General features: G+C 32.5%; 1 protein-coding gene across 1 annotated transcript; it reads left to right on the top strand.

Moving 5' to 3' along the window:
* Positions 1–9760: 9760 nt before the first annotated feature.
* LOC110681722 (1-aminocyclopropane-1-carboxylate synthase 9-like) lies at positions 9761–12353 on the top strand. Its single transcript, XM_021857849.1, has 3 exons — positions 9761–10628; positions 10736–10896; positions 11012–12353. Exons 1-3 carry the CDS (start codon positions 10350–10352, stop codon positions 11976–11978), a joined length of 1407 nt encoding a protein of 468 aa, XP_021713541.1. The 5' UTR covers positions 9761–10349; the 3' UTR covers positions 11979–12353.
* Positions 12354–15649: the final 3296 nt, after the last annotated feature.

The raw sequence follows: 15649 nt of genomic DNA on the forward strand, positions 1-15649 counted from the left end.
ACATGACAGGAAGGGGAAAAAAGGTAAAGGCAAGGATTCTTGTTCCAAGGTGAATAACTCTCGTCACTTAGAAGATAGTGAAATGCAAGACTCAGAGACGCAGGATGAGGACGAGTCGTATTTGGGACTCGGCAATAACACTCAAGTCCCTAATACGCAGAGCCAGACACAATTTCAGCAAGGAGAATGCTCACATCCATCTGGAAAGAAGAGATTACACCTGACCGGCTTGTGGTAAGAAACCCATGATTTAAATTTGTATGCATTTAAGTAATTCTAACGACAATACCCTTATTGCCTTTTGGTTTATTTCTAGGTTCGACGACAGTTCGGTTAGTAAGGCCATCTCGAAGTGCATAAAGGGATATTTTTTATATGGCTGGCATAACTACGGAACAATTGACGATGCCACTAAGGAACATTGGTGGAACTTGTTTACCGTAAGATGTAGTAGATACTCTTGTTTTTTAGTTACTCTTTAAACTTTGTCCTACTTACTTTGTTGTTGTGAATGCAGAAAAAGTTTGAATGAGATGATGCCATAGATGCCCAAGTAAGAAAAGGATACCACCACAAAGCTGGCTATCGCCTTCGTGACATGTTCAACCAAGTGACCAAAAGAATGAACGGTAAGAAGCCAAAATGGATGAATGAAGAAGCACACAAGACAATGATGGATGTTCCCAACACCAATCAAGAATTCATGGCTAGATCAGAGCAGAACAAGAAGAATAGGAGGGGCGGTTCCCTGTCTAATGAAATTGAACCGTCGCACTTCCAAGGTTCGATATCTGCTTCCCAACATGCAAAGAAGATGGTATGGACAGAATCAGTTTTAGCTTAATTTAATTACATAATTACAAATCCAAAAATTTTCAGATTTCAATACTATGGTACTGTTTTTTATGTTTAATAGGCGAAGGCTAAAGGAGGTGCCTTGCCACATGCAGGAGAACTTTTCTTGAGCACTCACTTCAAAGAAGTTCCTGGAAAAGGAACAGTTCCCGCTAGTAAGAAAGCTTTGGAGATTGCGGTAATTTAAAATTCCTTAATTTAAAAGTCATAAATGTTATGAATTAAGGTTTATGTGAAGTGTTAGAAAGTTGTAACTACATGTTTAAGACATGATTCAAGTGTTTATTCAAGAATTTGCATGAGTATGTGGATTATAGGAAAGCAAGTACCAAAATATGTCCATTTTGAACTAGTTTCATGCACATTGAACCTTAACACTCTTAAAGATGCAAAATAATGGTTATGTGAAGTGTTAGAAAGTTTTAAAAACATGTTTAAGACATGATTCAAGTGTTTATTCAAGCATTTGCATTAGTATGTGGATTATAGGAAAGCAAGTACCAAAATATGCCCATTTTGAACTAGTTTCATGCACATTGAACCTTAACACTCTTAAAGATGCAAAATAATGGTTATGTGAAGTGTTACAAAGTTTTAACAACATGTTTAAGACATGATTCAAGTGTTTATTCAAGCATTTGCATTAGTATATGGATTATAAGAAAACAAGTACCAAAATATGCCCATTTTGAACTATTTTCGTGCACATTGAACCTTAAAACTCTTAAATATGAAAAATAATGGTTATGTGAAGTGTTAGAAAGTTGTAAAAACATGTTTAAGACATGATTCAAGTGTTTATTCAAGCATTTTCATTAGTATGTGGATTATAGGAAAGCAAGTACCAAAATATGCCCATTTTGAACTAGTTTTGTGCACATTGTACCTTAACACTCTTAAAGATGCAAAATAATGGTTATGTGAAGTGTTAGAAAGTTGTAACAACATTTTTAAGACATGATTCAAGTGTTTATTCAAGCATTTGCATTAGTATGTGGATTATAGGAAAGCAAGTACCAAAATATGCCTATTTTGAACTATTTTCGTGCACATTGAACCTTAAAACTCTTAAATATGCAAAATAATGGTTATGTGAAGTGTTAGAAAGTTGTAACAACATGTTTAAGACATGATTCAAGTGTTTTTTCAAGCATTAGTATGTGGATTATAGGAAAGCAAGTACCAAAATATGCCCATTTTGAACTAGTTTTGTGCACATTGTACCTTAAAACTCTTAAATATGCAAAATAATGGTTATGTGAAGTGTTACAAAGTTGTAAATACATGTTTAAGACATGATTCAAGTGTTTATTCAAGCATTTCCATGGATATGTGGATTATAGGAAAGCAAGTACCAAAATATGCCCATTTTGGACTAGTTTTGTGCACATTGTACCTTAAAACTCTTAAATATGCAAAATAATGGTAATGTGAAGTGTTATAAAGTTGTAACTACATGTTTAAGACATGATTCAAGTGTTTATTCAAGCATTTCCATGAATATGTGGATTATAGGAAAGCAAGTACCAAAATATGTCCATTTTGAACTAGTTTTGTGCACATTGTACCTTAAAACTCTTAAATATGCAAAATAATGGTTATGTGAAGTGTTAGAAAGTTGTAACTAGTGTGAATTATATGAATTTTTAAAACTCAGATGTTTAGTATACCATGTTATTTCGTTCCTTTAATATAAACAAACATGTTAATTACAGGAACGTTTCAAGAAAAGAATGGATGAATCAAGTAGTTAGGGTGTGGCTTGTGATCCCAACCGGGCGTACTTTGAGGCAGCTGGGGCCGAAACAGGGGTTATGTGAAAGGACTAGGTCAGAGTGATCACTTGTACTATGGAAATCCAGCACGACATGGTGCTTCCCAATCATACACACCGTCCATTGTGTCTCAGCTACAGACACAATTTGAAGAGAGGGTGCAAGCAATGCAAACTCAATTCCAAGCCGAGTTCCAGACACAAGTGCAGAATGAGGTGGAGGCACGAGTACAGGCACAGGTTCAGGCACAAGTGGAGAAAGCTTTGGCCGCCGAATGAGCAGAAATAGAGAAGAGACAAGAGTTTTTGCTTGAGGAAATTAGAAGGTGGATGTTGCAGTATGGGTCCCACAACTTTGATACCCCCCCCCATTTCCTAGGTAACATCGCGATGATGAACCAGATGCGGGTGGTAGTTCAGGGGCAGCATGTGTATAGGGTTTCGTATCTAGATTAGCTTGACCTTTTGACTTAGATTAGCATGGCCTTTTGACTTAGTATGGTAGTAAGAACTCGGTTGTTTTATATATTTAGTGTATTATGAACTTAGTGTGTATGCATCAACTAAGATATATGTTTCCAAGCACTCTTTGGGTGTACAACTTTGTAGTTTTATATGCATGATCAGGTTTCATTAAAATGCAGGTTCTCAATATGGTACATAACAGGTTTGATAATATCGCCAATAATCAGTAGTACCTATTTTTTATTTTAGAAAAAAAAAACCAAAAACAATTACCGATGGCTTTTTATATTTACCGATGGCCATCGGAAAAATTTGTATACATATAAATACAATTTTTTTACCGATGGATAACACCATCGGAAATTTTCAGATTTTCCGTTGGTTATAGTGCCATCGGTAATTTTTGGAAATTTTCCGATGGTTAAAACCATCGGTGATTTAATAGGTGATTTAATAAAACCGATGGCAAAAAACCATCGGAAAATTAAAAACTCCGATGGGTTTTAGCCATCGGAAATTATTACCGATGGAATAAACCATCAGCAAATATAATTTTCCACGATGTGTTTCCCCATTGGTAAAACCATCGGTAATTTTTTTTCCGATGGCTTGTCCATCGGTAAAGTCTGGATTACCGATGCATGGGCTTCCAATGGACAATTACCGATGGTTGCCATCGGTAATTTTGTTTCCGACGGTTTTTGTTATTTTTTCCGATGGATTTTGTCCATCAGAATACAGCTTCATTCTTGTAGTGAAAGTAGTTAAATAATCTATACACCTCTAATTATCTCCAACATGAACGTAACAAAGGGATTCTTCCCATGCAATTTCCTCAATCAAAAGATGGAATAAATAGTCAAAATTATATGAGTCGTCAGATAAGTTAAGTAGCTGTTTCTCACTGAATCTGGTATATGTGAGATTTGCTGAAGCACAATAAGAATATTTATTTCATGAGATTCTTACCTTTTGATTTTTGTTATTTTGGTGGAAGAAACTGCAAGAATGTTTAAAAGTAGGAAACATAAATCGGTAGTAAGAGATTTCTATTCTATCTTTTTCCTAACTCAATCAATTTTCATTAACAAAATCTGGAAAGTATGATCGTTTTTTCAGAACTTTGTCACACTGCATTTACATACATGAAGATCTTCCTCCGTGTTTTGCCTCGATCTATCTCCTTGACTAGTTAATTAATTAATAAATTAATTACCAACATTAATTCAGATGTTTATTTATTATAATATAATTAGGTTGTATTAGTACGTACGGAGTCTATCTGTTTATGTCTCTCAGTACATACGCATGCTTATTAATTAGAGTCGTCAAATATTGTGACCGGAATATCTGAAATTAGGTTCCCAAATCACATACTTCATATTTGATTATTTAGCCGTTGCTTTTGAAATTTTGGGTCACACATTGTAAAAATAGTACTTGGTACTATAGAGACGTTTAAGGAAATGGTGTAAATAAGGTACAAGCGAGTCAACTTTGTCGGGAAACAGTGTAAAAAATACTCCGTACAAACTAAGAATAATGAGTGAAACACTGAAATTAAACTAAAATAACCGAGGGACTATAATTTACATATCTATCTTTATGTTGACTTCAACCAACAATGCAATTAAAGACACTTAATTGTTCACGAGACAATATAAGTAATTTAGGGTAGATACGAGCTGAGTCAATTCAAATTATCAACTACGACTTTTATCTTTTTATGTTACTCTCTTTCAATAATCAGTAAGTTTGGACACCTTATAATTGTCAATATTGTAGAATATTAATATTTTGCAATGTTTCATGTTCACAAAAACACTCACGTGTGAATTGTGATTAATTGTCTCGCATAGAAGAGAGCAAAAAAGGATGACCAACTTAGCTATAGTGATATGGATCATTTAGTTAAATTCTAAGATGCATTTCTGCAATTCTACTAAGATTGTACGTGGTTATACTTTCTCCTAAACATATGTAGCTAGCATAATAAAGATTTATCCAATTTTTTATTGCTCAACGAAAACATACGTGTACAACAGTACAAGTATATTTTTTGCCAAATAAAGGAAGTTCCTTACTAGAAGTTTAAGCTCAAATCTAGGAGCGCATATCTCTTCTCAAACCAAAACTTAATTATTCTATATTTTGCCTTGAAAGGTGAAAATTTATAATTACCTCTAACAACTACTAAATCTAGTTAGTTCATGATGTCCTTTTTAATTTATCATCTAGATTTATTATTACTATTCCATCATTCATAATATAAGTGAGGTTGACCAATTATCAGCCCTTTGAACTTTTGATGGGCCCCACATTATTCAGGTAGCTACAAAACCAACGGGCCGTTTGATTGGTTTGCAGTTGTTGAGTTTGATCATATTTGAAAGTATAAGATTAATAATTAATCTCAATTAAAAGTAAGATTAGTTCACACTGGCGGCTTCAATTTAATCGGCAGTTGCTAATTAACTAAATGATAACGCGCAATTCTGTTGATCTCAAATAATATGTATGTTTGGACTTTGGAGCATTGCCTCATTTGCAAATATGTATACAATACAAAGTATTTATCCTTTATATATTCTTGATGTTCTGACCTAATTAAAAATAGAAAAGAAAAAAAAAATACACAACACAACTTAAATTCGCCGAAATCTCTAATTATTCATAGGTATTATAGGTACAAGAAAGAGGTCAGCGGCCTCAAAGATGAACTATATTATCCAAACTTGACTCTTGGAAAATGCGGTATTTCTTATTGTAGACTTGGAGTATACCTATAAAGTACAATTAATTGATTAGTAAAATTTGGTATATTTTTGAACATTTCATGTTACCTTTGCCTATTGGAGCAATACTACATCACATGTAAAAGAGTAGGCAGTATGGTTTGTTCTGTCGTAAATTTTCATACTAAATAATTGGCCCCTCTTCAATACTTCATTAGATTAAAAGTACATTGGACTCGATCTTTCACCAAAGTTTGTCTTTATGAAGTACATGATAAATTTTTCCAAATTAAAGAGAGCTTCAATGTCTGGAACTTTATTGACTATCAGGCATAAAAATTGAAATGAGCTACAACATTTAATTCAATCCCACTTGATGCTTATTTCTTAGCCATTTTAACGCAAGCCACCAATTCAAGTTACTTATTTGATGTTTTGCCCTCCAACGTTGTCGACTACATGTGAAAAGGAAATGATCTTTTTACTGAATGACCAACAAGAATTTAATTTCAAGTACATTTCCTTTTTTTCATTGTGTTAAATTTCAAGTTTCAACACTCACCTAATTCAATGAATTAAGTTAAATTACATCAGCCGTCATACAATTCAAGGTGGTGTATATTAAAAGAATAGTTTAAGTCTAATTTTGTGGAAATAATTTGATACAAAGTACTATGTACTTGTTTGCGACGAATTGTCCATACACATTCAAGTATGTATGTAAACCAAAAATGAAAATGCTTGAAAATTCTATGACATTTTGAAGAAATAATTTCTCAATTATGATATGAGATTCTCAATCACCAAATTAAAAATAAGTGATGTAATATGTATGTGTTTAAATAGCTAATTAGCCAAGCAATTAGTGTACACCTAATCCTAATCCAAAGCAAAAGTAAGTAACAAAGAGGAAAGTCTAGTCTCTATTAGAGAACAATTATGCATGGAAAGAAATGTTGTTACTAACAACGTTGACTTTGAATAATTTTTTAATTTTTTAAGGTTGCTTGCTGAAGATGGGTCAAGAAACAAAAATAGAGGAAAAACTAAAAACAGAGGCTAATAGAAAGTTTTAATTTTAATTTTTTTTTTTTTAAAAGAAAGTGGCCGACAAAACTTGTAAAGTGGGGCAACCCGGCAGAAAGACAAAGGGTTACTGTTTTGGGTCCGACTTTGCATGGGCCTTGTGGGTCAAGTATAAACCTTGTCGCTCAGATATCCTGTCGGTTTGGCTTTCTCATTTTTGTTAATGTACTTCTTCTTGTCTACAATTTTACTTTGATTTCCTTTAATTTTGAGGATTTTTTACTTTGAAATGAAGTAAGTTTAGTTCATCCGTTTTAAAATAAATTGTAACTCCGTATATTTTTATAATAACAATGAATTAAAAGAATAGAAATAAAAGAAAGTGGTGTGTAATTGTAGCCTACTAAATAGAAAATAAATAAATTGTACGCAATTTATATCAGTTGTAATTAATGAAACGTATCGGACCAAAAAGGAATTTGTGGATTTGTGATTTGAGTGCATAAGCAAAATGCAAGGGCTTGTTCTGATTGAATGAACTGAAATTATTGGAGCTAAACTGAACTAAATATTTTATGAGAAAAGAAAATTAAGAACTGAACTGAACTTATTAGAGCTATAGTGCTTAAAATAACTGAACTGAAAATCATTTGAAGAGAATAAGCCCCGAGTAGAAAAAAACTCCCGTAAAAAAAAAAGGTAAAAAGCTAAGGCTAATGATAAATGTGGTGACTTTGGATATGAAATTACTTAATAGATTATGAAATTCGGTTTTCTTTTTATTTTATTTTATTTTTTTTATTTCAAAAAGGCCTAAGTGTAACATAAAAATTTCCATGAAATTTGAAATATATAGCTTAATTATTGTACCTATATGCATTTGACAAATTAAAGAAGGTTGAGATTCTTGCAACCACTAAACTGTATCATATCAGTAGCAAAAGAATAGGCTAATGCAATGTTACACATTTGTTGTTGTTGTTGCAATGAAAGAAGTAATTATATTATTATTTTGGTTTACCATTTCAAAATTAGATGACATTTAACTAATTAGAAAAATTGTACTCCGTATATGATAGATTAAACTATAGAATTTTTTTCAAGACGTTTCACTAAGCTTGTAGACAAATCTAGCTAATTAATAATATTGTGGTCCATTATAGAATTCAGGCCAAATACTTTATTGATAGATGTTAAAATCAAAGTTTCAAATTAAATTGAAATTGAGATTCTTATGTATTAAGTATCAATATGCACTCAACTACCAATCCGTACATAAATTGTAATCACATTTTAAAAGAGGAATAAAGGAGGAAAAAAATCATCTATATATTAAATTCACCAATCTTTAAATGGTTGGAATTTCCTATAAATAACACATCAGAGAAATTTGGTAATATTGACTTCTATTGAAAGATTCAAATCAGCAAATTCTTAATATCCCCGAAATTAAATGAAACAATTATTTCAACAAATTAGAGGAGATATCACATTGGTCTACTATTTTCTAGACAATTGTTATTGACTAAAAAATATTGCTCCTCCATACAAAAACTAAGTTGCAAAGTATATTATCAACCCTATCATAATCTTTTGATTGTTTCATGCATTTGTTGAAAAATTAGTACGTGAACAAAGCCTTTATGTACTATTATAAACATTATACTCTTAGTCTAATGTCGACTTTCGTACAATTGTCTTATAAACTTCGAGACAGCAAAATCATAAAGATAAAACAATTTCTCAAAAAGTATAAATCTTCCTTTTCTTTTGTGCTTTGTTTTCAGCTTTTTACTAACCACCTTTTAGTAAGTTCCACCGACTTTATAAATAAAATTAACCTCCATTATTTGTTTTTCCCGGATGTTACGTTATCACTTTTTTACCGCACGTACACTACATGCATAGTGTAGAACCATATTATTATGCATTAGAAAAAAAAAATGGAAAAAAAGGGGAAGAAAGAGAGAAGAAATAATAACAAAAAAAAAATTATGACATTATGTGTGATCGGTCATTAATTTAGAATCAATAATATTTGATTATTTGAATTAATTGAGATTCTAATTAATTAAGTTTTGACTAATCACCAACCAAATCCACAAAATGAAATAAAAAATATATACGAACTAGTTCTCATAAATATTTGATGGAGATGCGTAGCTTTCCTACAAGAATATGGTCGGCTCCGAAATTGGAGCACGTTCTAGCTGGTACTTACTAGAATAGAATTAGTTCACATTTACTTTTATGCTAAATTGGGGAAATTAATTTGCTTGAACTACGGCATTTATCACTTAAAACATTGTTACTTCATGGCAAGTCTGCCATTACTAGATCCTCCTATAAAAAAATATACTTCCTCCGTTTTTCTTTTATTGCATCATAAGGACTTTTACATTATTCACTTAATTCTCTTTGACCATCATTTGTGATTTATCCATTAGGAATAACATAGTCATGTGAGATCTAGTTAGATTCGTTTCGAAATTTACTTTTCAAATATCAAATTTTTATAATTTTTACAAAAGTAAAATTGAAGATATTAATAGTTAAAGTAATGCATTGGGAAGTGTGAAATCCCTCATGGTGCAATAAAAAAAGAACGGAGAAAGTATGTAAATATGTCTTTATATTATTTTGTGTCCAATATATCCTAATACTAACCACCTTTTATTGATAATGTTTAGAATATTAAGGGTATGGTTGATATAAGATTAAGATTTGAAGTTATTCTAATTATGATAACATACATTAAATCTACCTCAAATGAACTCATTTATAACTCAAAAGTTAGTACTTAAAGTAAATTTTTTTGTAGTCTTCAATAATTTTGTATATGACCTTTGGTCGTATCTAGTTAAATAAATATGAGTAATAACAACTTGTACTCCATACACTTTAAGATTTCGAAAAAAAAAACAAGTTTACGATCCAATTTTTTCTTAATTAACTAGCAAAGAAATATTACGGAGTAATCAAGTACTAATCCGTCTCAACATTAATCATTAGTAACAATTTATAAGCTGTATATTATTAACCAACATTATCAAGGGAATTAATGTTTGAACCATCGAACATGATGACACCGAGTGTAATACGAGTATAGGATAAAACACTTTTATTTTGTTGTTGTTACTCGAATTGGGAGAAAGAAAAGGCAGTAATAAAAAAGATAAAAGGAACAAAAATAAGCTAAGATTTGTCTCTCATTTTCATAATAAGTGGACCCCAAAAGGGTCCCACAGAAGTAGCTAATAAAGCTGACATGGCAAAATGAGTTTCCTATAAATAGTTCCAAACTCAGCACAATCAAAGTCATAAACTCCTCCACTACTACAACAACAACAACTCATCCTCTCTCTAGAACACTTTCTCTCTCTACAAATTCATTCTTCATCACTTTACTTCGTTTCCACACCAACAAAAAAAAAAAAGCTCACCACTCCCTTAATTCCAGCTTGCATTTCATCAAATCTCACTGTAATTTTACAATGACGATGCTCTCGAGCTTAGCTGGCACCAACAATCACGGTCAAGATTCTTCTTACTTCCTCGGTTGGGAAGAATATGAAAAGAATCCTTATCACGAGATCGATAACCCGGATGGTATGATTCAAATGGGTCTTGCTGAGAACCAACTCTGCTTTGATCTTTTGGAATCATGGTTAGCTAACAACTCCGAACCCGCTTCGTTTACAAAGAACGGTAAATCGTGTTTTAGGGACCTTGCTCTCTTTCAGGATTATCATGGTCTACCCGAGTTCAAAAAAGTAAGTTACTCGTTCGATTGTACATTACTGAATTCTCTTCGTTCTATGATTTTTGTTTGTTTTTAAAATGTTCAATTATTGATGATTCGTACCTTTGCTTGTTACAGGCTTTCGTAAATTACATGTCCATGTTGAGAGGAAATAAAGTCACATTTGACCCTAGTAAGCTTGTTCTTACCGCTGGCGCTACTTCGGCGAATGAGACCCTTATTTTTTGCTTGGCCAACCCCGGCGAGGCGCTTCTATTGCCTACTCCATACTACCCAGGGTGAGTATTGGTTCATTTATAATTTTATGAATTTTATTTATGGTACGAGAAGATAGCTAGATATATAGAGAGAATTGGACCGACTTATTGAATGTTATATGTTGTATGATTTCAGGTTTGATAGAGATCTCAAGTGGAGAACCGGGGCGGAAATAGTCCCAATTAAATGTTCGAGCTACAATGGATACAAAATCACCAAGTCTAACCTGGAAGAAGCTTACAATTCCGCCCAAAGGCAAGGCCTAAAGGTAAAGGGTGTCCTAGTGACAAACCCATCAAACCCTTTAGGCACTACCTTAACAAAGGAAGAAATAACGCTTCTTCTCACCTTTGTGTCAACAAAGTCCATCCATCTAATCAGCGACGAAATCTACGCTGGTACCGTCTTTCCCGGGTCCGGGTTCATGAGTGTCATGGAGGCACTCATGGACAAGAAATGGGCCAACAACAAGGAGTTGATCGAGCGTGTCCACATTGTGTCAAGTTTATCCAAGGACTTGGGCCTCCCTGGATTTAGAGTCGGAGCTATCTACTCCAATGACCCGCTTGTTGTCTCAGCCGCCACTAAGATGTCAAGCTTCGGTCTAATCTCGGCCCAAACTCAGTACCTTCTTGCAGGACTATTGTCCGATGTTAAGTTCATGAATTACTACATTGGTCAAAATCAAAGCCGTCTTAAGTCCCGACACTCTAAGCTAGTGTCAGGACTTAAGAAAGCCGGTATCAACTGTCTAGACAGTAACAGCGGATTATTTTGTTGGGTGGATTTAAAGCATCTACTTAACGCCCCAACATTCGAGGCCGAAATCGAGTTATGGAAAGAAATAGTTTACAACGTCAAGTTGAATATTTCTCCAGGATCATCATGTCACTCGGCTGAACCCGGTTGGTTCCGTGTTTGTTTCGCGAATATGTCCGATGATACGTTAGACCTTGCCATGCAACGCATTAAGGATTATATTGATGTTAAGTTCAACAAAAACAGTCATCATGCTAAGAGGAATGCTAGAAGAATGAGGTCACTAAGTAAGTGGGTTTTTCGACTGTCGTTCGACGGCGATAAGGTGCCGGAAGAACGATAGTTTGAGTCATCACCACCATGACCACCACCCACAACCAGTGTGAATCTCACATTCTTCATCAAAACAAGTAAATTATTATATAATATATTTTTTTTCTTAATTAAGGATTAATTAGTGTGAACACTAAGCATGTGTCCATGTAATTTTTCATTTTTATTTTTCCCGCCGCTGCTGTTTTTAGTTGCTTGATTGGCAGGGTACAAAATTTCTGTTTTTGGAAGGGTCGGCCTTGTTTTTGAAGGAAATTGATTGATTAACAATTCAATTCCTCTTAGAGGAGAGATAAAACAAAAAGAAAAAAGAGTAAAATTGTAGAGTCTTCAGCTAGCACTCGGTCCATGTGGACACGAAGTGGCTTTGATATTAATTAATTACCCATTGTTTACATTATTCTTTCTTGGAAATAATAATTAATTATTTTTTTTCTTCTTATTATATTATTACTCGTTGTTGTACTCTTTGAAAGTCAACTAATTTAGTTAATTATATTCCGTAATTCTTATTACTTATGGTAAAAGTAAAATCTATTTTGTGTCTATACGTGATACATTAGTACCGTAATAAATAAAATTAACTTTTGGATGAGAGAAAAAAAGTAGTTATTTATGTAATGGTACGTACCATAATTAGAGTAATCAACAATTAATTTTTGGTTACCTCTTTTAACTTAGATATTGAATTTCCTTCCTATATTCAAAGGTTAGAGGCTAGGAACTATACAAGAATACTTTATATACTTGGTAATTCTCAAATTGTAATAAAATAAAGAGGCAGAGATTCTACCGTTGATGTTCTAGTTGGTTAGTTAAGATCCCGTTGAAAAAAGGCCGGTAATGAAGTTATTGATACTAATAATGTGATGCATTATGAAATCCTATAATTGGGTTGGTGGTTCTCGTAGTTATTTACAACATACTTCTATTATTAATTTCATTAATATAATTATTAATTTTTGGGGGGAAGGGGGATGATGGATAATAAATGCAATAATAATATAAACGACCAAAAAATAATGCCACGTGTACGTCTTCTAGATCAGTTTATGTTGCTTGATAAGTGCACAAACGTGTAGTAAATGGTTAGTTGTTACTAGTAGCGGCGAGATTAACGGCGAGTTTGGCCGGTTTTACTACCCCTTACACTTAACCGACCACCACCCTTTTTCATGGAGTATGTCTCATTAGTTTTAATTTTAATTTCTCTCTAATTATTTGGTGGAACGTCATTTGAGCCGTTATAGTAGGATTAGGAATTTAATTTCTTGGGAAAACTTTATAATATAATCATATGAATGAAGATTATAATATATGCTTAGGGATAAGCATAAATGGAAGGAAATAATGATGAGTATAGTTAGGAAATAATGAATAGTAGTGTTCGTTGGATCTTTTTAAGAATAGGAGAGACAAATCTTTCTAGTGGTAAGATAAAATCTTTGTAAAAGCTAACTTAATGATGAATTGAAACTATCCATATAGTGCATTGTTTTTGAATGCATGGAATTATGGAATGGTGTGATGAATTGAGTGAAAACCCAAGTCATTCATGTTTTCCTACTTAAGGCTTACTTGATTAGTTACTACCACTTGCTACTAGTACTAAATTCATTCAATGCTAATTAATACTTTCTCCCATTTATAAAGTTCTTCTTGTTTAGATGTACATTACCAGTAGTAATTGTCTCACAAAAATTATCTAAATAAGAAATTTTATGCATTGATCTAAGGGAGTACAAGTTTTTAATACATGTATATACTTGTATTTAATATGGAGTATGAATTATCGTGTCAACTGTCAATCCCACACTTGACAAGCTCTTTAAAATAAATTTTATTAGGAAGTATTTTAGGGTTCCAGTGACATAATATATGGAGTAAAAAAAGTGAAACTTTAGACTTTTATGTACTTTGGTCTTTTTTTTTCATGACATTTTGGTAACAGATAATTAAGCGACCTGTAAATTCAATACGGAGTAATTGTTCATTTATGTTACATTGACTTTTCGCACTCCTTAAAAGTTACTTGTTGATGGTCTTACACAAGAATATACGGGAATATAAAATCGGAGGTAGGACGAAGTATTATATAGAAATAAAACCCTGAGAGGAAGTTGCGATAACAAGTAATATCAACCAACACACCAAATAGAAATATAAAATTAACAGGAAACTCCCAAGTCAACCAACCTGACGTTGGCGGTGGATGTTGGAAGTCAGTTTTTTTTAATAGCTTGATTTTGATTTTCGATCTTTTTCAATGTTGCAAAACTAATCTAACGACGGAACGTACGTTTAAGGACTAGAGCATCAGCTAAACTGCTATTTGCGCAAGTTCTATGTTTTATTACGTCAACTAAAGCCAAAATAAGCTATGTATTCTCTTCTAGTGCATGACTTTAGCAAATTTAATGGATACGGAGTATTAGATTTAGCTAGAGTATCTACCCTTCCTTCATACTCTTATTAATCAATTTCATCCCCTTTCAATTTTAAAAAGTAATAAACAACATTTGTATTATTCTTCATCAATCCCTATATTTATATTTTAGTGTTTAAATTAAAAAGAAAAACTATAATGTACTCGTAATTGTTTTATTAGAATTCTAAGTAGTTAGGACAACAAAGTCCACAATTGACAATTTGTAATGGACCACTCAATGATTTTTCTTGTTCAAGGTAAAAGTTAACTATAATTATGAGATGGTATTAGGGTTGTTAAACATATATTTTTTGTCAAATAATTGAGTAGAAACCGAGTTTAAAATAAAATGCTAAATTTAAAACAAATATACACTGTAATTTAATATCATAACATTATTTATTAATGAGATAAAATACTAAATTTTCCTCTTTTAAAAGAAATTTACTATCGCACATCTAATCTCCAATGAGGTTCTTGATTAAAACAAGACACCACCTTGACTGAGTGGTGGCAATTATTATTAGGTATTATATAATTACGTGTGTTGGACTGAGCCTTAGATAACTCCAAAATGATGATGAGATACACTTTGACTAATTGGCCACCAAAATTATTAGTTTGGAAGGCATGCCAATTTATGCTGGCTAGGTATTTATTTTCATTTTACTACATATGAGTTGAGCTAGATAGATAGAGCTAAATCTTAATGGTGTAATTGACCAATCCATTTGACCGATAGATAGGTCAGAATTGGGCGATTATCAAACCTCACTTGGTTTAGTAGGAAGTCAATTCAAATCAAACCGCATCCACTATCATTATATTGAAATTTATATAATGCTTCTTTATTATTACCATAGAGATTCCAAACTTAATTACAAAATCCTAGTAATAATTATTGGCAATAAAGGATGAATAGAGCCTTCCTTGACTGAGTCGAAAAAAATCTCTACTTAACATTTATTTATTGACATTAGAATGTTATTTTAGATAGCTTAGTGATGGAATCTGCAGGAAAATGTCACTGTATTAGCGACAAGTTGAATCCATCTATAGATAATTAGCGTAAGTATCATATCCTTTGTCAAAAAAACAAGTTTTAATGAGCATCAACTCCAGATAAAAATATTTAGAGATGACGACACAAAATCTTCAACTCCAAATATTATCTTGTATTATTCTCCTATGGTCTTCTAATGATTTTTTTGGTTAAAGTATTCATTTATATAATTTAAATACATCTGATTTTA

The sequence above is a fragment of the Chenopodium quinoa genome, unplaced genomic scaffold (assembly GCF_001683475.1).
Source record: "Chenopodium quinoa cultivar QQ74 unplaced genomic scaffold, ASM168347v1, whole genome shotgun sequence".
Taxonomy (NCBI): Eukaryota; Viridiplantae; Streptophyta; class Magnoliopsida; order Caryophyllales; family Amaranthaceae; genus Chenopodium; species Chenopodium quinoa.